The sequence below is a fragment of the Danio rerio genome, chromosome 13 (genome assembly GCF_049306965.1).
Source record: "Danio rerio strain Tuebingen ecotype United States chromosome 13, GRCz12tu, whole genome shotgun sequence".
Classification (NCBI taxonomy): Eukaryota; Metazoa; Chordata; class Actinopteri; order Cypriniformes; family Danionidae; genus Danio; species Danio rerio.
This window is the reverse complement of record NC_133188.1, coordinates 18,680,319-18,703,515: the sequence shown is the minus strand read 5'-3', so window position 1 is coordinate 18,703,515 and position 23,197 is coordinate 18,680,319. Positions and strand designations below refer to the sequence as shown.

Genomic DNA, 23,197 nt, shown 5'->3' with positions numbered 1-23,197 from the left:
GTTAAAAAGAGGTTACTATAACATTTGGGGATGACGTTATTAGGGCCCTAGACATTAATAAGCCCTAATTGTTTAGATAATAAAGACCCTAGAACAATTACGTATGTACCTAAACGGTATTTTCAGACATTCCTAAAATGAATGAAACTCGCTAATTGGCAAGAAAATGGCTGATGCTAATATTTTAAAGTCATTCCACCATAAATGATCGTACAATTACTCCAGTTCCAGTCTTTGCCAAATCTAAAGTGCATATAAATCACAATATGCATATCTACCTAAAACTAGCATTTACTTTTTTCTAATACAACAACAACATAATATGATACAACTAAGGCTTGCCAGTGAGATATTTTAAAAAGTATTTTTTTTTATCTGCATATATTTAGATAAAGTCATTATGATTGGAAAGCCATTATTAAAATGTATTAATATTTCATCAGCTGCTATAATGCCTTAGAGGTGTATATGATATGAAAGCCTGATATTAGATATCAGACACAGGCATGTATCACAATCTTGGAAACCATGACCTGCCAATGTCTCTCTTCTCCTCCTCTCTCTCTCTCTCTCTCTCTCTCTCTCTTAGCTTCTGGTGTGTGGGAGATTTTCAAAGCGTAGGGACGCTGCACTAGAATTAAGCAGGGCGGATTATTCATCCCTGCAATGCAGTGCCAGGATGTTTATTTCCATGGCTTCTCGGTGAACAGCCGTGTATTTCCCTGCCCTTTCACAGCATTCTGTCCAAAAGCTTTTCCAGGTTAATACAGCTCAGCCTAAATGCTGAATATAGACACGTCCATTCATCTAACTAGCTTTCGAAGCAGTTCATCTTATTCTGACCTTGCTGCATTCATAATTCATCAAGCTATATGTCTTTGCTCCTTTATCAGTGCCTGGGTTGAAGATTCAGTATTTGTAGGCTCTGCCGTTGCATTTGTAACAGCACTAGAGCGCTGATCACCCAAAACTGTCATAAGTGGGACACAAAATAAAGGCATCCCTTGAAGGAGAGCTTCCCCTGTTGTTGCCCTACATATTTCTTGCTTCATTGTTCAGACCCTAAAATAAGACATTGTGGTCTAGCGGGAAAAGCACAGACTGCTCCCATTAAAAATAAGACAAAGAAACTGCAATGCTAAGAAGTTCTGTAACAAAACTATAACACACCACTAATATTTGCTGTATAGAAAGTGTATGGTTCTAAGTGGCTGGTTGGCTATGTTTGCTATTGGGTGGTCTGGGTTGCTGGTACGGTGCAGGCTGTTGCTTGGATTTTCTGAGCAGTTGATTTTAAGTACTTTCCAGGCTATTGTTAGATTGTTGCTTGCTATGGTGTTTCTGGTGATAGAAAGGAAAATATAAGCGGGTCTGTGTTTTTGTCATGCTTAGCTTATTGCTAGGAAGTTTGAAGTGGTTGACAAGACATATGATGACTGCTATGGTGTTGATAGGTGGTTGCTGATATGTACTGAGTGGATTGCAGGGTCTTGCTAAAGTGTAATGAGTGGTTGATACGCTGTAGGCTGTTGCTAGGATGCTGAGATGAGTTGATAGGGTAGTTTGTGTGATTGATAAGCCATTGCTAGATGGTTGATTTAGTGTTCCAGGATAAGGTGTTGAACAGGGACAGGATTAAGGTTGTTGCTAAGATGATCTGAGTGAACTAGATGAAAGCATGCTAGCTGGTTCTGGGGTTGATACTGTAAGGCATTGCTATTAAGTTCTGGATGGGTAAAAGACTGCTGCCATTAATCAAGATTTGTCAGTGTCATTTCAGTCTTTTAGGCCCAATCCAATTGTACTTTTTTTTACCCCTACCCCTTCCTCTTGGCCTTGAAACAATTTTACATCTAAGATTGGGACAGCAATACAAAACCTGCACACGTCATCAAATGTCAAACTGATATCGAACTTCGTATGACATTGACGATGGTGACTGTTGTAGTTATTCCAGTTGTGCTATTTTTTTGGTATTCGTCTTCAGGAAATCACTAAAGGCAATGATATCATGTTATCATAGTTCAGTAGGCACGTGACCTGCTGATTAATAACTTTTTTGAACTTGTAAGTTAATCCAACGATTATAACAATTGCAAAGAGATAACTTCCCACGTCATTCAAATCAAGTGTTTGATCGCATTTTGGCTTCCCTGTAAAACATAATGATGACGGAAGAAGTTGAGACCTACCTAGATGCTTTCTTAGGGTGTTAATTAAAGGTGTTTTCAGAGTACAGTTTATAGTTCAGATATAAACACTGATGTTTATGGTTAAGACTTAAATCACCGTTTAATGGAACTTAAAGTTTTGTGTGAGTTGTTGGATTATTAACTGAAAATAAATATGATATGTTGTACAAGATGTTAAATTTCCATAATAAGCAGTATCAGCAACAGTAGCAAAATCATTTTTAAATTACTTTTTTTCAGCTGGTTCTTTCTTGATTTTTATTTTGATCAAAATAACAGGTTTTAAGTTCTGTTTGCAGTAATATTTTTGTATACATGAAAAACAAAATGAAATTTGTCTCATCCCTTTTTTTGCTGATTGAAAATATGGTCCAATCTGGGATTAAAAAAGTATAGTGCGATCTGAACTTTGAGATTTGTGATCCATTACACCACTAGTATTTACACTGTGGCCATATTCATTTATAAGAAAACTACATTAACGTTATAACAGACACTGTAAAAAGCTCTTTCCAGCCACTAGACTTTTCTGGCAGGGTATTTGAGTGTCATCGAATGACAGATGTCAGATGTCTTGCGGGACTACTATACAGTTATTATTATATATCATAGATAGCAAAATGTATAGTTTTTTAAAGAACACTGTTATGAATGTGTTAAAACGTGTTTGCTTGTTGTAAAAGTTCATAATAATGACAAAAATACTAATTTGTGCATCTCCTTACTTCCGTGTGCAGCCATGCTGCTGTTGTAGCTGTTGTATTCTGGGAAATTTTCTAAACCCTTGGTTTTGAGTGTGGTCCTGAAATTTCAAGCTAAAGAGAATTGGAACACCCCTACCCCTTCACGTAAACATGCAAAATGCGGGAACTAGGGGACGGGCTAAGGGGTACAATTGGGATTGGGCCTTAGCCTAATGTTGAGAATTCATGAAATTTACAGCACTTTCAAACTTAAGAATAAAAGCAAGTTAGCATATTTATCATCAGCAAAAATATATATATATATATTTATGACAACTGGATAGGTCTGTCAAGGGGTCAGGCGATGCCACTAGAGGTATGTCTATGTGGAGTAGAGCCCTGTGCCGTACATATTTTTCAGTGACTTTGTTAACTGCAACTATGGTGATGCCCTGAAACTGTGATGCGAGAACTGCACTGACAGAAGAAAATCTTCCAATCTGCAAAGAAGAGGCAGCCGGATGATGATTTTGGCACTGCATATGTGAAATGGCATATTTTTAAAACGTCTCATCTTGAGGTGCAACAACAAATTTTGAAAGCTTTTCCTGATTTTGAGCAGGAATCTGCAATACAAAAGTAGAGCCTTGTGCCAGTAAATTGTTTCTGTTTTAGTTGCCCTTAATGCTTTAATGTGGTACATAAACAACATTTTATTGATTTTTAAGTAGTAATTTTTTTCAATTCAATTCAATGTATCTTTATTTTTTTTGAGCTTTTACAAGTTTGATTGTGTCAAAGCTAGAAGCATCTAAACATAGAGTTATCATTCTAGTAAATTGCCATTGAAATTGTCAATCAATTTTTCTGAGTTAAAGTTCAGTTTATTTTGCTTTGTTAATTTTCACTGTTAAAAGTCCAACACTGAAGAGCAAATCCATTAATGCTGAGCTGCACAAGTCCAAAATCAAACATCAAACCACAAAAATTTTTAAATAAGACATGGTGGAAAACATGTATATGTTTTCTTTCAACAACATGTGTGTATCAAAAAAATAAATAAATTCCTTACTGCCAAATGTGAGTTGAATGTAAACTCTTGGGCAACTGGATAATAAGACGCATAATTCAAGGTATGATTCTTGTCTGAGGCTTATGCTGAGTTCAGATTGCACAATTTTCAAAGTAGTCATGTCACAAATGTTTTCACACTGCATGACTATCTGGGGTAGCGTTTTGTCGATGCTGTATTTACACTGTAGGATAGATTGGCGACAAAGAGGGTTTCACATTGCATGACTTTAAAATAGTAAGACCTGCCAACAACTTTGTCCAAACTGTCTCACAACCAAACACATGCGAGAAGAAACAACATAAAGCCACGTAGTATCTCTTTTTTGTTATATACTACATAATGATAAAGAAGCCTTTAATAGGGTAGAAAAAGGTATTGTTCACCTGGCTTTGAAGGGAATCAGCCATTTAACTTTTTTCTTTTTCGACCCGGTTATGGTATTGTTCAGATGACACGTTAAACAGACATGGGTGCTCCTGCCAAATTTACACTAGCTTTTCTTCCATTTCTTGGGTCAAAAAAAAGAAAGAAAAAAAAAACATTTTTAACTTCTCCCCCAACCTCCTGCTGTTCTGCATATACCCACACTAGTAGATGCTGCTCTCTCATTGGCTGTATGCGATCGCTGATGCTATTTCACATGGCATGATTTTGAATTGCCAACAGGTCTAGATATTTAGCATGATAAATGCCTCATGGGCATCGGTGACTCTTCGACAATTCTCTCAGACTGTGTCTTTGATCGTTTATATTGTGTGACTGTTACTCACGTGAACCAGCACTGATTTGCCTGCGATTTCAGGCATTTGTCTGCAATTTCTCTAAACCTGTCAGCGAAAAAAACATCAAGGCTAAAATCATGCAGTCTGAACTCACCATTAAAGAATGTGATAAAAGCTTGCCACAGCTGACTCTAATAACAAGGCAATTACAATTTGAGAGTGACATGCACAGACATTGTGCTAGGTTCATAGAAAGTTACATGTTGCTTCTTTCATCACAGTCATGCAATAAAACACTCCGTCTCCAATGACATGAGGCTGCTTCTCAACTTCGAATAAAAAGACAAGGTGTCCTGAAAAGTGACTCCTTACACAAAAGAGGGATTAGCCAGAGAAGCTCAGGGGAGGGTAGCTCTTGTCCACTAGAGAGAGCTGTGCATCCACAGTGTTGAGTGAATTGCCCCCCTGAAAGCTCATAGTGTGCGCTGAGGCGATGGAGAAAAAAAAAGACCTCCCCACTCCTTCTTCTGTCTGCAATCACCGCTTTCATCCTTCATCAAATTTTGTGTTACCTTAGGGAGCAACCATCAGCTCAGAATCACTCAAAATGTCCCACATCAGATGTCTACTGATGGTCTTTTTTAACGGACGATTACGTTGTCTGTTTGCACAAGTGTTTGAAAAATGCTGTTGCTGCTGTTCTCTGCTTACATGTGCGAGAGGCCAAATCAAGGGAAAGACATGTGGTTTGCTCTAGACATTCTTAAACAGTTGCGATAATTAGCAGCGTAAATGAGTCAGCGGATGACCCATTATCAAGTCCATTAACGCTCAAGTCATATGGTACGGCAGGTCAAATGTGGAGCTTGGAGGGTGAGAACCAGTGTGTTGGTTGCACACATCTCTGCTGGGTGAGGACAGCAGCAGTGAAGGTTTCAGCTGCCAGGACTTCAGGCGGTAACTCTAGAACCAAACGTGGTGTAGATCATTAAGAGCACATCATAGCACCCACCCGCTGTCACAACCTGGTCTGAAACTGAACCGGGTGGGAAAGACACAGACCATTAACAAAACACTCACACACATACCAACAAATTTAGTCGATACTAGGCTTGGGCCGGTATTAGATTCTGACGGTAAGATAACCTGGGATTAAAATATTATGTTTTTGACAGTATTGTGATTACTGCTACAAAATATGTTCATTTTAAATGTCTGGTAAAAAGAAAAACTTTTTTCCTCTTTGAACACAATATATTTTACTTTGAGAAACATTTAAAGTATTTTGAAGCAGTACACGTCAGGCTAAATAACTCAATAATTGACTTCTGCTGTCTCTATTAGTTTCTAAAAACACAAATTTCTTTACAATTTAAAACAAAGCATCTTTGGATATATTTTCTTCTGGAGATACATGTCTTAAAAAAAAAAAAAAAAAAAAATTGTACATATACAGTGGTTATAGAAAAGAATCACCCCCCTTCAAAATAGTTGCATTTTGTTGCATTGTAGCCTAAAATGAAGACAGACACAATTTTTGTTTAATCTAACTGTATTTACTTAGTGCAGCTTATAACACCCAATCAAAAGATATAACACCAAAATGTCAGAAAAAAATTTACATATAAAAAACAAAATTAATGGGTTGGAAAAAGGATCACCCCCTTGTTTCAGCGTTTGGTTGAATAACCTTTTGCTTTAAATACAGCCTTTAATCTGTTGCGATACATTTCTACTAACTTTGCACATTTAGACTTTGCAATATTGGCCCACCCCTCTTTGCAGAACTGTTCAAGTTCAGTTAAATTTGATGGTGTCCATTTGTGGACTGCAGTATTCAAATCATTCCACAGATTTTCAATGGGGTTTAAGTCTGGACTATGACTTGGCCATGCCAGCACATTCAACTTTTTCTCCTTCAACCACGGTGTGGTCAGTTTTGCTGTGTGCTTTGAGTCATTGTCATGTTGAAAGGTAAACCTTCTTCCCATTGATAACCTTCTGGCAGAGGGCAGCAGATTTTCCTTAAGAATTTGTCGGTATTTTACCTCATCCATTTTTCCTTCTATCCTGACAAGTTCTCCAGTTCTTGCTGCAGAGAAACAACCCCATAACAAGATATTTCCACCTCCATGTTTTATGGTAGGAATGGTGTTGTTTGGATGGTGAGCTGCATTGAATTTCTGCCATACATATCGTATGGTGTTGAGGCTAAATTATTAAATTTTAGTCACTGACCATGACACTTTTTTTCCATGTGGCTTCTAGGTGGGTTTTGGCAAAGCTCTGTTGTGACTTTATGTTGCTTTTCTTGAGATTAGGCTTTTTTCGTGCAACCCTCCCACACAAGCCACATTTGGGGAGAATCGTTGATATTGTTGTCACATGCACACAATGACCACTCTTTGACATAAAATATTGCAACTACTTCAGAGTTGTTGTAGGCCTCTTGGTTGCCTCTTTGACCAGTTTCCTCCTGGCTCTTTCATCCAGTTTGGAGTGACGTTCTGATTCAGGGAGGGTCTGTGTTGTACCAAATACATTCCACTTTTTAAAAATGGACTTCACTGTGCTTCTAGGCATTGATAAAGCATTTGATTTTTTTGTATCCATCTCCTAACTTGTGCCTGGCCACAACTTTATCCCAGAGATCTTTTGACAATGCCTTGCCACCCATAGTTGATGGTTTGCTTCAGTTGCACTATCTGAGGTTGAAATGTTACACTAAAGCTATTTTCATGCTGAGCTGATCAAATTGACCACCAATGAAAGTTAAATTGTGTTGTGTGTCGTTAAGAAGGTGATTAGCTACATATGATTGAGTTTACAAGTATTTTTTAGGAGGGGGGTGATCCTTTTCACAACTGAGTGAATTCTGTTTCTATGCTTGTTGTTGTTTTCTGACAAGTTGGTGTTATATCTTTTACATGGATGTTATACATTGTACTGAATAATTACACCTAGATAAAACAAAACTGTGTCTGTCTTCATTTCAGGCTACAATGCAACAAAATGTAAATATTTTGAAGGGGGGTGATTCTTTTCTATACCCACTGTACAATAGGAATGGTATAGCAGAAAATGTTGGCAGTTTTAAAACCTTGACGTTACCAAACCATAGTATACCTTGAAAATGGTTATCGTCTCATGACTAGTCATTACCAGAGGTGTTCAATGGAGATCAATGTATGAAAATATTGAAGTTGAGGGAATCTATGAAATGTCTCGGGGTGTACTCACATAAGGCTACCTGAACTGTGCCCAGGCTTGTTTGACCCCCATTTCCTAGTTCGTTTGACAAGTGTGAGTAGTCCAAATTGAGCCCAGGACCAGTTTAGTTGGCCGGCCCTGGCCTGGTTGGAAGAGGTGTGTCGGAGCACGCTTGTAGCTTGAGCGCAAAGTGCACCTGAGCGCAAAACTGAAGACGTAACGTCACATTTAAGGGAATATTTCTTATGGATTAATTAATTAATCATACTTTTCAATAAACACAAACTGTCAGTTTATCAAAGATACAAACCTCCCACTGCACATCAGCTGCACCTTCAGCAAACCTCCAAAAACGTGCAGCACAGTGACATTCATGAACATATATGAGCGTCAAAAGTGGTGGATCTGTTCCACAAATGATTTGACGGTGTGTCACCGCATATTAAACACCTTAAAATAATACAAAACAATATAATTAAAGCATATAATTAATACAATCTCCATTGTATGAAGCGAGAGCGCCTTTCTTCTGTTAAACAGAACAGTCGCATCATTGATGACTTAAGTGCTCAGGCTTGGAAGTTAAAAAGTGCAATGAGAGTGCAGGCTGAGGGGAAGAGGGAAGGAGGGACAATCATGCCTGGGCACGTTTTAAGACAACCGTGCCTAGTGTGAGTATACCCCCAGTGTGACTGGTAAATTGGTCTCAACTTCACAGCTTTCGATCAAATCATGATGGATATTGAAGTCTAAGGGTCGTATCCACTGAAGCGTTATTTCCCAAGCCAACCTTATTTTTTGCTGTTGTCAATAGAAGTGGCACATTTAAAAACTGCCAGCAGAAGTTCATTTTTATAATTCTATTTGCTAAATAAATGGGAAAAAAAACTCCACGATGGTTGTAATAAGACAGAAAAAGAAAAAAAAAATTGTGTGAGACGGATAACGGCAGCCAGATAGTCCCACCCACATACACTCTGTATATTAAAGGCCTCGCACAAGTGGTAATTAATTTTTTCATTATTTGATACAAAAATTATATAATATATAGATGAAAGAAATATCAATGTTCACATTTAAAAAAAACAATGAAATATTACAAGCTTTCACGAATCAACTGAAACTGTATTGTTTATACAAAACTAAATAAAACTAATAAATTAAAATTATAGTAATAACGTCCTTCGTTTTCATCTTTGTAAATGTATTTAATATGTATTGTAAGAAGTAAATCTATTTGCTTTGCGCTGGCAGTTTTACAACAGGTTGTGAGACCCGTATGGCACCTTAGAGTCTGTCCTGATTCCATTGGCCAGGTCAAGCCAGGCCTCCTCCAGTCATCTTTGCTGTTGCTCCCGTGACAAAAACAATGAGTGGACATGACAGCCATACAGTGACAACATTAAAAAGGGCCCGAGCAGACACTTTAAAGTACTCATTTAACGCATTTGTGTCCAATAATAGGTTTATTTCTGTATTAGTGATCGTGATCGCAAACTGTTCTTTAACTGGATCTTCTAAGTGAACCAATTGAACTAATTCACCAAATCGAACTGAATCATTTGAAACGATTCACGTCTTGAGTAACATTAAGCATTTATCGACAAACTTACTTATTAATGTGCATCATAGCCTACTCTGACTCGAAATAAACCAATGTATACCAAGTTATCCAGTTATTAGAACAGTACACTGAGATCAGATTTGAGAAACTGTGAACCCATAATACTGTGCATGCGTGATTCATCAGATGGTGAATCGAACATAAACAGTGCATAACAGCCTGCTGTGACTGAACTAATCTTACAGCGCAGGTAAACCGAAGGCGTTAATCAGAGATACTGGCAAAACGTATGTTTATTTTATAACAAAAAGTCTGAATGGAATTTGTAACACGGGAAGATTGTCACAAAAGATCCGTTTCACATTAAAAATCCAAACCGCCCATCACTACTGTGTATCTAACCTCAAAAGCAGCCTTGCACACATATTTTACTTAAGGCTGCTATCTTGTGGGCTGTTGTATTTGAATTTGTTGATGCGTAGGTGGTAGTGGTCGATAGTAATGTTCTTGTTTAAAAAAAAAAATGTAGCCTAACATTGAATTTTTATTATACAATATTTATTCTGATAATTTTGAATCTTGCATCTACCAAATGTTCTTATCTAAAAAACAACAACATAAAACTAAAAAAAAAAACTAAGCTAAAACTAAACAATTTCAAAATATAAAAACTAATAACAACTAGTAAATCTACCTCTAAAAACTAATTAAAACTAACTCAATTTCAAAACAGAATAAAATCTAAAACTAATGAAAAATCCAAAACTATTATAACCTTGTCACGGGTTTAAGGTGCTGATGACCGTTAAACACGTCATAAAAGTCTTGTAAAAAAAAAAAGGGTCTATCAAATTTAAAAGTGTCATTTGATTCTGTACATTTACAATACTTTTCAAAAGCACAATAAGATTTTTTAATTAGTAAACAAGAATGGAACAAATATTGCCATTAATTAAAACAAGTATTTAAAGTACTATTAATCCTTGAAGACTCTTGAGCTACATGCCAGGAACTTTCAGGTAAGATCCTCTGCCACTTAACTGCTCATTCATAGGTTAACCAATGTACTATTTGAGGTGTCACACCATTGTATGTCAGGATTTTAAGTACAGAGCACTGTCTATATGACTGTGATTCATGCCAAGCACTGTTAAGCTTCTTAATGGAAAGGATTTAAAGTGATGTCCAATCTAACAGCAAGTCCAGTCCAATAACAGATCCAGTTCACTTGGTTAGGTTCTATTTTCTGTAAACCACCCACACAGCAATGCTAGTGAATTCAGAACATCGCTTGTCTGTAAAAATCCTATGACTGAAGCCACAGACAATAGATCTAATATGTCCTCTTACACTGGGCTCTCAGTCAGTTTGTAGGCCAGAAGAACCACTTAATTACACAAAAAGTATGGACTAGTGGCTCTCACATAAGGATATGGAAATTTATAGACCATAAATAAAACAATATAAGGCCCAAGAAAGTTTTTATACACTATATTCCAAATGTTCAGAAGCCATTCAATAGGTTAATGTGAAGTACAGATGAACATTTGAGTCACATTCAGTTATGATCATCAGTCTCCTAGATGATTTTTTTTCTATTTCACAGAAATGCATTTAGTTTTGCATTTATTTTGACTTCAAAGAGTTCATTGCGGTTCCTAAATCATGTTATATTTTGCTCTTTGTCTGTGACATTGCAACACTAGAGAGTGTTAACTTCTCTTCAGGCACAAAATATTTGAAAAGAAAAGGCTCAATAATATGCTGCACAGATCCACAACGCATTTATATCTTCCCTTTTCACTAAGTTTTGGAAGTGGAAGAAGATACTGGAGAGCAGCGTGATGTGTCTCAAATGATGTTTCAAGGACTTCATTCACTCAATGGTGTGCAGTCACGAGTTGTGCCACTCCTTATTTACCATTAAAATTGAATACTTTTGCACAATGTAACATGAATAAAATGTATATATATAGTGTTAAACTATCTAACCTTTCTTATACACTCGTTGATCTGTCTTCTTGTGTGTTTGTGACATGATATTTTGGATTGTTTTAAGCTATTATTTTGGGGATGCCTTTGGCAAGAATTAAACGAAGTTAAGAAATATGGAGGCACAACTTTTTTTTACTTGAGTTTTATGAGGTGAGTTTTATGTTAATGTCAAAATTAAAGCTTGAACAAAAGCTGAGTCAATTATTTTTCCGACTGATACTGAAGACGTACTGTACATACACACACAAACTCACTTATCTGTATTTAGTGTATTGTGTACTGAAGAGATATTATTTGGTTTTCTAAATCTCAGATTATCAGCATAAAAATTACATTATATTAAATAGCCCCTATTATGCATTATAAAAGGTCATATTTTGATTTTTCTCCAACAACAGGCTGACTTGCATGCAATGTCAAAAAAAACTCTTTCATTTTCTTAAAATATGCATACATTTGTACCTAATACTACCAACAACTCCTATATGATTAGTTCAATGATTAATTTGTTCCAAACTCCTCCTTTGTATGATGTTAATCTGCAGTGATTGGTCCGATGACACAGTCTGTTGTGATTGGTTGACTGCATTCAATGCAAGATGAGAAGAAACGGCCACCACGCTTATGAAGTAGCCAGAGTAAAAAGTATATGTGTGAGCCCAATGCTGGAATGCATTAAAGAAATAGCATCTCTGGCCTTTCTCAGTGATCATCATCTTTATGTCATGATTAACTACATCATCTCCCGCACTCTGCTAGAGTTTAAAGGGAAGGGCGCGTTCACATTTACCGTATCCGGCATTTCATATATGTCGATGTCTCGTCAATAGGAGCCGGCAAACACAAGACGAATAATTTATTTGACTCTTTCCTTTTAAGAATCAATAGTTTTAAACACAGCGCACTTTCAGATTTAAACCTCAGCTGGATGTTTTCTGATTTCAAAAAGATAACTGGGAAAAATTGCTAAATTTCCCCACAAAATTGTCCCTGATATTAAATATGATTTTCCGAAATTTACAAAACTGTAGGCTTTTCTCTGGTTTTGATCTCCACAATATAGTAACTTTCTATACTTAACAAATTATTAGGTATTCTGTACCTCAACTGTCTGTTTACACACATTTTTAATAGTTTGGGCAGGTGCGAATGCAGCAATCATTTTCAAGTGGGTAGCAAAAGCGGACTAAATGTTAGCTATGTGAAGAATGCGTCTAGCACCATATTGATGGCTTCCACAAAATGGCTTCAACTCAGAACTAATAAGGTATATAATATGAATGTAATCCACCAAGATTTCTAATGTTCAAGTACACTTTAGGTGTGCACATGGCCAGCAACTTGGTTCACACACAGTGCAAGAGTTTGTCTAATTTTAAAAGCTTTGTAAGTAAAACCATTATTTGACAAAGTTATGTTAAAGCAACATATTTAAATGTTAATAAATGTCATAGTTTTAAATAAGTATGTTTCAGGGTTTTTTTTTTTTTTGTGAATAATATGCACCAAACAAATTATCAACATAGGCAAACATTTATGGAATTCAAGATAAAACCGAATCCTGCAGGAAATACTGGATTCACCTCATCTAAATCTGTTTGTCATCTGCCACACATATGCACTCAAATGAGGAAGCTGCTGACTCTAAGCTGCAATATGAAAACATGTAGTGTAAAAGACGAGCCAGATCAGTTTTTTTTTTTTTTTTTGAATGATGCGTAAATACAGTGGCTCACCCCTCCTCCTCTTCCTTTACCATCCTTATTCGAGCATTATACGGATTAAAATCTCCCATCATGCCTAGCTTTGCTTCAGAAAACTGTCACAGTCAGTCTAGGCACATGCAGGCTGTATGTAAGTCTTTATATGCAAGACCACATGCTTATTTCAGTGCTTTGCTTCTATTTAAACTGCACGTGTTGGTGTTTATATGCCGTGCTGTGCCACACAGCAGTCTCTGACATCACTCTCACTGCTGCATGCACATCAATTCAGTTTCATTTATTATATAATAGGGCTGGATTGTTTTTGATTGAATTTCTTTACATTCTTTATTCCAGTTGTTTTCGAAGTCTGGGATGCAGCTCCTGGTGTAAAAGCATGTTATGGGAAACACAGAAGACTAGGCGATGTGTCATATTGACAACTGACAGAATATTCTATGAAGTTTTTCTGTAAACGTATCCGTGTAGTGCAGTAATGCTTATATACATTTAAAAAGGATAAATAATAATAATAATAATAACAATAATAATAAAAATAATAATAATAATAATAATAATAATAATAATAATAACATAAAAGTAAAAGGAAAGAGCTGAGTGAATGTACAAACAAGAAACATTGCAAGAATTAAATTATCTGTTTCCAGTGAGGACTTAGAGAAACTTGTTCATGATTTTATCAGCAGCAGGGTGGATTACTGTAATGGACTCTTCACTGGACTTCCCAAAAAGACAGTTAGACAGTTGCAGCTCATCCAGAACAATCCTGCTACCAGGATTCTGACTAGAAGCATAAAATCAGAGCACATAACACCTGTCCTCAGGTCTTTCCACTGGCTCCCAGTTACCTTAAGAATAGATTTTATAGTATTACTACTTGTCTAAAAAAAAAAAAAAAAATCACTAAATGGCCTAGAACCTCAACACATTACAGATCTGCTCAATGATTACAAACCAGATCACTCAGATCTTTAGGATCATGTAAATTAGAAATTCCAAGGGCTTAGTCAAAGCAGGGTGAATCCACCCTCAGCTACTACGCTCCCTGCAGCTGGAATCAGCTTGCAGGAAAGATCAGATGTGCTCCAACATAAGGCACGTTCAAATCAATACATCTGTTTAGCAGTGCCTTTACTGAAAGAACTTAGGACCTATTATGCTAAAAATAAAATAAAATAAAATTTTAGAATGGAGAAAAACACAACTGTGTGGCAATAGTCAGCTTCTAATGGTAAAATATATATAATTTTTTTTTTTTTTTTTTTTAATAATCACACTTTGATTGACATTTTCCCTTTGAATATGTCATCTGAGGAGAACAACCCTGCCTACTAGTGATGATCTCTCCCTCATTGGCATAAGACGTTAGGCTTGTTTTTGAATCTGCCACAATGCTGACACATTTTATTGTAACTCTGCCATATTTTCAAAAGAACACTGGAAGCACAATCTCATTTGAATATAAAGCGATAGTCGCCAAAATGGCACAATTAGGAGCGAAGCATAATATGTGAACATCTCAAAGAGTTATAAAACATTATGCATGGAGTATTATGATCTGAAACCTAATATACACACTCTAGGGACATCAGAGAGTTATTTTACATCTCGTAAAAAGGGGTAGAATAGTTCGCCTTTAAATCTACATGCGCTGAACTAGATTGATAATTGAATTAAAAATTGAAACAAATAAACTTGACAGCTTGTAAATCCTAATCCAATAAAATCAGACTCTGGATTCAATTTGTCAACCCTATCTCACAACCTCTGATATAAAAAGTATGCATGGACTGGTCAGCACATATGTAAATACTGTCAGCAAAGTTCATCTGGCAAACTATGATACCTTGCTAACAGCACACCTTTCTCTTTGGAGCATTGTGGATAGGGGTGGGCGGCAGAGATGCTCTGCTTATGTAGCCATGGAAACTGGCCCTGCTTGGCCACACTGAGGCTTTAAAGTCCAACATTACAAAAGACATAGAACAAAACCCTGAATAATATAATGGTACCCTTTAACAATTCCCATGAATGTAGGGGTAATTAATATCATATCATTACCTTTATAGGAAAATAGCAGCGTTGTCTTGTACTCTTAGTGATAAACTATTGGAGTTTTATTAACTACACAAAACTCTTAACCTGCAGGAGCATCAGTTTTAAAATGAATAGCAGTATTTACCAGTATTAATCAAGTTCAACAGTTTAACCTGGCTATTGCATTTTGTTTATCTTATTAGAGAGAGAAATATGCCTTTCTCTCTTATTTAACAATTGTGCACTCAAAAATATTTTTGCTGCTTGCTCTAACTACTTATTTAAAATGAGCTAAAACACCACAATTATTTTTTTATAAAAAATTACTTTTAATAATTTTAATAACTTTTAGTAATTAAATACTCTGAGTAAAAGCTTATATATTTTATGTTCAATCAACTACAAATTGTAAAAAACATTAAACTAATTTAATCATTTAGTGTTGGGACAACATGAAGGGATTGTGTGGAACCCAGCATTTTTTACGGTGTGCCAGTTGTTACTAAGCAAGCTAACTTTGTTACAGATTGTGATATTTTCAGATGGTAGTATTTTTTGAACAGATTTATTTTTTAATGCTTATTGTTAGGAAGCAACATTACAAAAAATGATTTAACCATTTTTCTGTTTGTTTTCCTTTGTCATCACAATGTAGCATTAAAGGGATAGTTTATTAAATATACCATTTACAAACCCTCAAGTTTCAAAATATATTTTAAAGAATGTTAGTACCTCATGAATTCCACTACTATTAAAGACTAAGGGCTCTATTTTAATGATCTAAGCACAAAGTCTAAAGCGCATGGCGCAAAAACATTAAGGACGTGTCCAAATCCACTTTTGCTTTTTATGGATGGAAAAATACAGTCTGTGCCATGGTGCATGGTTTAACAGGGTTGAGCGTATTCTCTTAATGAGTTATGGGTGTGTTTTGAGCATAATGTGCATTAAACCAATCCAAGTATCCTCCCATCTCTTTAAGAGTAAGTTGAGTCGTGCTGTGATGCATTTGCTATTTACATGGCAGACTTTGTAAGTGGAAAAACTAAATGCTTTACTAGCGAGAAAACAGCTAAACAGACCATCTGTAGCACAAGGATAAAGATTGAGCCTCCTCCAATCGGCCTCCTCACTTTCTCTTTAATTTACTTTTACTCTTTACTTTCGTGGATAAGGAAACGGTGGAAACTCACTCCACTGAAGAAATCAATTAGCCCTCATATTTAATTTTGTTTGTTGAGAGTAAATATTTCTTTCACAACTATTTCTAAATTCAGTTTTGATTTCCAGCTAATGAATAAATGAACAACAATAACGAAGTGTAGGCAAAAAAATTCAAACACACATCCTATTCTTATGCCCTATATGATCCAAAACCCAAAAGGTAGACAAATCTACTCTTGTTTTTATTGAAACAAATATGAATATGCATATAATAAATAGTACTGCTAATAATAATAACAACATTATACAAATGCAAATTGTCAACCCAGAGGTGAAGGAGGCATGGAGGTGTATTTTTTATATTTATCAGGGCTCGAAATTGTGACAATTTTGGTCGCATATGCACTCGAAATTTAATCTATACGACCTCATAATATATTTGGGAGCTTTTGTGTGACTGCATTGACTGTATGTTCAGCGCAAATGTCCGCTAAATGTAAAATCCAACACTTATATACATCTTCGCCAAAGGTCGCTGAATCTGCGGCTCATAACAAAGAATGGTATTGGGCTGTTGATCATTGCGAGAATCCTACTCTGCTCCCCTTATATATTGGGCCGGCTGACTTGACTGCTTTCCACAAACACAGGAAAATATAAATCAGCTCATAAAAAAATGAGCATTTAAATGACACAAACCTTTTAAAGAGTGGTAGAAGTGAGACTTTTCTTCCTTTCTTTTGTCAATTCTTTCGTGAGATGTTAGTTACTAACTTAAAAAAACAGTTTTGCATCTTTCAGCATTGAATTGAAGGATTTATTATAATCTTTTGTGTGTTTTGTAAAATAAAATAATATTTATTAAATTGACATGCATATTAAAACAATAGTAAAAACTGTATATTTCTTACTGCAATGCTTCATTTTTGTTTGATGCAAACCATACATTTATTTTTCATGACTTTGTATAGCAAATAACACGCATTCAAGCATATTCAAGGCAGCATGATAATGAGAAATGTAATTCATTGTTTTTATTATTGTCATTTTTGTCATCATTAATATTTAATAATTATTCGACATACATTTTGGAATTATTGCGCAAATATCAACAAGTCATCTCAGAATTAGTTAGACAGTTGTTTCGGGTTTTTGTTAGTCCTGATGGATGTTTTTTCAAATACAATAAATCCCTTAATATACAATTTGAAGTGGTGCTCATTTATGTTTGGTGGGTTCTCCTAAATTTGAAGTTGGGAGCACCAGTGCTACAAAGTAAAAAAGTCAATTTTGAGCCCTGTTTATGTAGAAAATAATATTTTTTGTAACATTTTAATCCTTTATTGCTGTACATCCTGTGTGTATTGAGCAATGTGTAAGCGTTTGTACCCACATAGGCGCATAACTAATATATTCTGTGTTGTCTTTAGACCAGCTCTTAGTTGGTCAATGACACTGTCTGTTTTAGTTCCTTAAAATAGCACCACGCCAACATTGCGCCTTAACACACCACCTTTTTAGACCAGCACACATTGAGTCCACAAAGTAGTGCAAATACAATTGCTAATTAAACAACGTGGTGCGAAAACATGAAAATGACAGTTGCGATGGTCTGAAAATAGCAACAATTCGCACCATACACGCCTTGCGCCTTATTGTGCCAGGTATATGATAGGGCCCAATGGCTACCAACATCAGTCCTTCATTTGTGTTGATGGGAAAACCCTATTAAAATATGGTATTTAGAATTCAGAAACACTTGTTATTACTGACACCAGAGGCCATTACTTAAACTGTAGAAAGTCACAAATTGCTAGTACTATTTTTGAAACTTCAGACTTGGTTATGCAAGACTTTAGGTTGAAATCACTCTTTTTCTTTGCTTGACACAGAGAGTCAGCAGAGAATAGCAAAATTAACAAAAATGAATAGATACAATATTTATTTGCTCTCTGAGTTATTAAAAACATATTTTCAAATGGGCAATTGTTTATTTGTGACCCTAATTTTGAATAAAAGTTCATACCGTTTTGGTCCCATTCATGAACAGTAGATTCTGCACAATAAGTTGAATCTGCTTTAGCGCAATCACTTATTTAGAAGCTTTCACCATTTAATAAATGTGTTAATGTCCTTGGACTCATACTGTAAAACAATAAATAATTCAGGAAAGAGGTGTTAAATCAGAATAGTACTCACTCCGAAGAGTCTATGAAGTATATTCCCAGAGCTCCGATGCTGAGTGCAAAGACCAACACCACCTGGAGGGGAAGAGAGAAAGAGAAGAGAAAACAGGGAAGGGATATCATTAGTGAAGGTCCGCTGAGGACAGTGCCACTTACAGAGAACATTTTAATCCTGGAGCTGTTCAGCGATGAGCATCGCAACTCATTTCCACCCATATAACACGTATGAATGACACATAATGATCTTTTCACCATGTGTCTTCAAACACAGTGTGCTGTCAACCTAAACATTCTTAAGGGAAATTGTGAGCACATATAACCATTCAGACATCCCTTTGAAGGCTCACTAGGTATAGAGACAGCTCCGGATTGAGATTTCAAGTAAAGGAAGGAGCAGAAAGCCTGTGAGATTAACTTTTGAGAAACACTGAGAAGAATGTCAAAGCAAAGCGAGAAGCATTTTAAAAATGATTGAACATATCATTGATATTAACCTGCTATCATTGAACCGGAGACAATGGGCTTTGGTTGTGTGCGTATCAAATCAACACAGGCTCATTGGAAATGTACTTCAACATACATCTGACTGCAGTTTCAAGGTAAAATAAATGCTAAGTCACAGTATGGCGCAGTTTTCTTTTTCTTTTATAATACTAGTAATATTAACAGAGAGATACATAATATTGGAGCTGGGCGATATGGCAAAAAAAATTATCACAATAATTTTTTTCATTTCAGTCGATATCGATATTTATCTCGATAAATGTAAAATCTTTATATCTATCAAATATATAAGATTTTCAGCAAGCCAATGGCTTTGTGCAACTGATTTAACACATTTAGTGAAATGTTTTAGCTGTCTGACAATATAAATAATAAAATAATAAACAAAAGAACAATCTTTATTCAGCATTTACTGTTCAAGTTTTCAACAACCAAAGACATTACCTACAAGTTATTGGATATTATTGTTCAACATCAGAAAAAAAAAACGGTTTGGAACAATGTGAGTTAAAGGTCACATCATTTTCAGTTTTGGATGAACTCTCCTTTTAATGGTGAGTATTGTGAATTTAGGGTGAACTATACTTTAATGTACTATCTATTGATTGTTGATAATGCTTTTATCGATAGACCTTATCGATGACTGATTAAGCATGGACATGTAAAGGTTTAGTTATGCTTTGCGCTGAGACGCATCCACGCATTACATCATCAAGTGTGTGCAGTTTACTTATGCTGTCACCCTCTTGACATCCCATATTGCGGGATGCATGAACAATGCGCATCACAACAAAAAAATGCAGGGAGCCAGCCGGGGCGCCTCTCCATTTACACATTGAGCTTCTGAGCTCCATCCGAGTTTATTCTTCCGAGGTAACCCAGGAAATCTATCAGTGCAGAGAAAAGACTGTCAAGTTCATGCTGCTCAGACCGCGCTTAGTTAATGAATTAAAATGAAACCATGAAAATAGTTTGATGGACTGTTTTGGCGCTAAAGCATATAGCGGGCTTGTGTTAAGCGCTTCACCTCAGATGTTATTCGTTCCTTTTGTCTATGCTGTAGATAACTGACCAACAAAACATACATCAAAATTAAGTAACACATTATACAAAACGAAATTCGTTAAAACAAGATAAATTTTTAAGGAAATATGTTTATATTTATTTAGTTCGTGTCCGCCTTAAACAACTGCGGGTGGATGATGCTTCGCTCCGTGGAAAAAAAGGATTTAATTAATGATCCACTGCTGTTGTAAACGTCTGTCATATATTTGCTGCATGTCATTTTTTTAAAAGATTATGTCTTGAGCATCTGATATCTCTTCTGTGATTATGTCCTTTAAATATATAGCCTAAAGTCTGGTTCTTTTACCGTCGATGAGAGACAATAGTAGTATTACAGATTTCAAAACAAATACTTTAATATTAAAAAGAAAACATAAGCTTGACATCAAAAGATCCTATTATTGTCGTAACAAATAAATGATGCAGCCTGTAGTTTACAGCAAGCATCAAGAGCTCATTGAGATGTGTTTGAGATTGTGTACTCTGTCATGTCTTGCGTCTGTCTTTTCAGGGGTTTTTTTCTCGTAAGGCACGGCTTTCGAAAATGATGACATGAGACTCTGCTGGGTAGCTGCACTGGTTTACTAACACTTGTTTAGGTCTGTAATTTCTTAGCATCTTCATAAGGGTGGTCTTGTTTTACATGGTGAAACAGGTCGTGGTGTTGCCTGCTTTTGATGACAAGATTCGTCTGCTCAGTTTGCGGTGCACGTTGCTCTGTTTTGTGTCGGATAGCGAAAAACTAAGTAGCTCATGAAGTCTAGTGACATTTCTTGTCAACAGTGTCTGTGATTCTGACCTTTTTTACCTCATTTCTTTCTTACTCATATAAGTGCAACTAACACTGTATGGCTGTAAACTTGTACGGCGTGCGGCATCTGGAAGGGCAGGCTGCAAAATGCTTGCGCAACGTTACGCATAGTGCGAAAATATTATCGAGCAATTATCGAACTGTCATTATCGTTTTATCGAAAAATTTTACATCGTGATAATTATCGATATCGAATTATCGCCCAGCCCTACATAAAATCAATAAATAAAAGATTATTTTGTGCAGTTCTTTGCACCAAACCAAACAAATGTCACAAAAAGTGAAGAGTGTCTGTGATTTGCAATCAAATATGTTTGCCTCACTTTCTTTTTATAGACAACATCTTTGTTGTGGTCAGTTTGGTTTGTAGGTTTGTCACAATGTTATACTAGTGATCCAGAGTGCCCAGTTTCGAGCCTGGTGAAGCACGGTTACACAAAAGAGATACAAGCACAGATACATATACATGGCTAACATTCAAGTGCCTAACATCGAAATGGAGATTTTTAAAATTTCAGTACCGATTGGTACAGCAATTCAGTATACCATAAGTAGTCCAAAGTTGAAATAATTTTTCTTCAAGATCTTGTATTTATGATGAGAAAGTTGGACCACAAAGTCTCTGTGGTGGCCAATTCATGTGTTACAACTGTGTATCAAGCTACCTGAAGAGCTCTTTTACAATCTGATCCTGATGAATCCTGGCAATTTCATCTTGTAATATGCACCTGACATAAAGCCAGTAAAAAAAAAAAAAAGTAAAAAAAGAAGAAAAAAAAATCATTAATGGAATCACCTGATTGGTCATTCTGTATTTACAGAACTAGCATAATATTGATCAACCAAGACCTGACTGGAGGATCCACAAATTATACCATTGCCCCCAGGCTTGTATGATACGCATAATTATCTTTGCTGTAATTATCCTGGCTCCTACCTATTAGGTATCCAGGTGGGGACTTTAATTGGGGGTGGGCAACCCATGCAATCGTAATGACCTGGCTTGGGTTCACATTAAACGATCCTCCACACAAACTCTATTGCTTCAAGTTATGTAAACTGCATTTTAAAAAGCTAAATGTGCCAAACATCTTTCAAAGTTTGTAATATGAATATGCTGTCAACAAAAAAGCATTTCTGAGAACAAGTGTCCTCAGAATTTTCACTTAAATAACAGCTCTATAGCTTCATCTTTGAAAATAAACTAAAGTAATACTTTCTATAATGCTATAATTTAATTACAATAACATTTGATATGAGTGTAACAAGAACAAAATCGCTGCTTAAAAACATAATTGTATATGCTATCATGTGTAATACTTAATATTTTATCAGTGCTTCTTAATAAATATGGCTGATTCCCTCAGAATTATTTTGATGGCTACTAGGGCTAGGCGATACGATAATATCACAATCATTTCACAATTTAAGTAAATTCATAACCCTATAACAATATCTATATTTTCTGTAAATTCAATCAATTGAGAGAACCTTGCTAATAGCCTTGACCTTAAAAAAAAAAAATATATATATATATATATATATATATATATATATATATATTGAGGTGTAAGGGATGGTCAACAGTGTATTTACAAATGTAATTACAAAAGTTAATTACGGCTGTAATTACATACATGTATTTAATTAAGCATAAGTATACAGTAAATACATGTATTTACACAATAAGTACATTGTAACAAACTATTAATTCTTGTGTAAGTACATATTAGTTAAGGCCACTTAATATAAAGTGGGACCATATATTGTGTTAGGTGACAATGAAGAACCTTAAGTTTGGTGTCAATAGTTTTAAACATTTTAGAGTTACAGCCTCAGATGCACTTTGACATTGTGCTAGCACATTTGATGGTCAAATTCATTATTGATGGTTAGTTAAGGGTTTTTAACATGGGATTACTAGCCTGCGCTGTTACCATATGTATTTGTTCTGGTTATTGTGAGACACAAATGACACACCAATAAAAACACCTTTCAGACACTAATGATTTCAGGTAAAACATAAAATACTGCTAACAAATGTTAAATGTTCTTTCAAGCTTGCAATTTTTTCACCATGCATGCAGTAATTCACATTTCTTCCTGCATGTCCGTGGTGCTGGGAAAGATTGCAGTCATCCAAATAACAAAAAAGCATTACTATAAACGTAATATATTTTTCAACACTAAGAAATAAACCATAGCGAATAATATGAATGAATATAGACTTTTCTTTGGTACATGTGATTGATTGATCTATATTTT

The 23,197-nt window shown here is 35.6% G+C and overlaps 1 protein-coding gene across 50 annotated transcripts in view; it reads right to left on the bottom strand.

Moving 5' to 3' along the window:
- The window catches only part of kcnma1a (potassium large conductance calcium-activated channel, subfamily M, alpha member 1a), a 368,370-nt gene that overhangs the window by 169,056 nt on the left and 176,117 nt on the right, over nt 1-23,197 (bottom strand). For all 50 annotated transcript variants that reach the window (XR_012388642.1, XR_012388643.1, XR_012388644.1 and 47 more), the window contains exon 3: nt 18,566-18,627. Coding sequence is in view for 37 of the 50 variants with exons in the window: in XM_009307243.5 (XP_009305518.1) it covers nt 18,566-18,627 (62 nt within the window). In the remaining 13 variants the exon portion in view is untranslated. The remainder of the gene's footprint in view (nt 1-18,565; nt 18,628-23,197) is intronic.